Source organism: Chrysochloris asiatica, unplaced genomic scaffold (assembly GCF_000296735.1).
Source record: "Chrysochloris asiatica unplaced genomic scaffold, ChrAsi1.0 scaffold00022, whole genome shotgun sequence".
NCBI classification, from domain to species: domain Eukaryota; kingdom Metazoa; phylum Chordata; class Mammalia; order Afrosoricida; family Chrysochloridae; genus Chrysochloris; species Chrysochloris asiatica.
In genome coordinates this window covers 26,269,382-26,271,396 of record NW_006408540.1, presented here as the reverse complement: position 1 = coordinate 26,271,396, position 2,015 = coordinate 26,269,382, and the positions used below count along the sequence as shown (strand labels likewise).

Genomic DNA, 2,015 nt, shown 5'->3' with positions numbered 1-2,015 from the left:
AGCAGCAGCACCAGAGATGGAGGCAGAGATGGAGGATTGGAGACGGGGAGCGGCTGAGGACTCTAGATTCATCAACCAAGAAGAGAAGGACTAAGAACTGGTGGCCAGGAGTAGACTTGCAGAATGTGCCCTTTGGAGATGTAAATTATTATATATGCCTGAGTGGGGTTTTTGTTTGTTTTTTAAAAAGCTAAAGTGGATAGAGAGAAATACTGTTAACTGATGGTACATGGAGGGGATTATAATTATTGTAATGAAATAAGGTATTTGATTTGTTGAATGTAAAATTGATGATATGCCCTGTAAACTTTGACTCAATCCACAATAAAAACCTTCAAAACAAAACAATACAAAAAGAATATCATACCCTATGCAGTCTAGGAGAGGAGGTCCCTGGGACCATCAAGGGAGAAGAGCAGAGAGCGGGACCCTACCAGAGAAGCAGTGACACCAGAGATGGAGGCAGAGATGATGACGTGGAGAGATGGAATGGCTCCGGGCTTTAGACACAAAGAGGGAGAGGGGCTGTGTGCTGACGACCATGGGGCAGGCTTCCAGTATATACCCTTTGGTTGGTTGATGATGCATGGAGGGGATTGTAACCATAACAATGAAACAATATAAGATAGTATGAATGTAAAGCTAATGTTCTCCCTTGTAAACTATCACATAATTCACAGTTAAACATTAAAAAAAATAAAAAAAGAATATCATACCTAAATGTCAAGGCATTCTGTTCCGCATGTATAATGTATCTGAATTTCCTTATTTCTCTGTCCTTCTGTTTATCATCCATATGGGGAAAGTCAGCATACTCAGATCCAACAGGAAAAGCATTATAGCCACATCCGATGAAGTACAATGCTCCGGTTCCATCACAATTTTTCTATGAAAGTGAGCAAACCAACAAAGCTTAGTTTTCAACACTCTGAAAAGGCACTTTTACAGCACATTTAAAAAGTCTATCATCACACTTTGTATAGAGAATATGAACTACATTTTCTATGACAAACCTGCTTCATTGAGAAATGCAGTATTAGAGCCTCCCATTGCACTGTAGACTTGTCAGTGCTCAATCCCAAGAAGGCTGGTCACATATCTATGGTAGTATATTAAATATTATCTTACTTAAACTACAGATTGTTTCATTGATTCAGATACCGCTCTCCAAATAGACGGTAAGACCCTAAAGAGAGTTTTGTACTCTTCTTTCCTATCCTATCCTATCCTATCCTAACCATAGCACCATACCAGCATCCTGATGTGGCGCTGTGGGTTAATGTGCCAGAATGCAAAGCCATTTGAACTGCAAGGTCGGTGGTTCAAGCTCATCAGCTGCTCCTTGGAAACCCTATACAGGGTCGCTATTGGTTGGAATCGACTTGATGGCACTTAACAACAACAACAACATCCTATCAAGGAGCTCTAGTAGCGTAGTGGTTATATAAGCCTGGCTGCTAACCTCAAGGTCATCATTTCAAAACTACCAGCTGTTCCACAGGAGAAAAATGAGGCTTTCTGCTCCTGTAAAGATTTATAGCCTCAGAAATCCTATGCAGGGTCACTATGAGTCGGAACCAACTCCACAGTACACCACCAACTCCATTATGCCTTCAAGTACACTCTATAGATGACCACTGATTAGCTTATTTTTATATGCTGTGTTGTACTACTGGTTAATAAAGCCAGGAACTTTAAACATACTTTGCATAGACATGTCTGTTGTTGGGCTAAAAATGTGGCCATGTGTACTAATTGGAAATTTTAAAATGCGCTTTCCTTTCATCTTCAATATTTATTGAGTCTATTTTGTATGTTTATCATGCCATGACTTCTTCAGTGGTTTTTAAAATAATTTCTCTTGGTCAGTGGTGTATTAGTTGTTCATACGAATGCTTTATCAATTGTTAAATTATAATATTTTCCTTATTTCTCCAAGTATACTAAAAACTGCTCCTCTATGCTCTAAAGACTCAAGACCTGAAGAGTTGTGGGATGACATCAAGAACATCATA

The 2,015-nt window shown here is 39.3% G+C and overlaps 1 protein-coding gene across 1 annotated transcript in view; it reads right to left on the bottom strand.

Moving 5' to 3' along the window:
* CDADC1 (cytidine and dCMP deaminase domain containing 1) overlaps window positions 1–2,015 on the bottom strand; it is a 68,856-nt gene that overhangs the window by 40,964 nt on the left and 25,877 nt on the right. Inside the window, exon 5 of the mRNA XM_006837695.1 lies at window positions 717–886. Coding sequence (XP_006837758.1) covers window positions 717–886 — 170 coding nt within the window. The remainder of the gene's footprint in view (window positions 1–716; window positions 887–2,015) is intronic.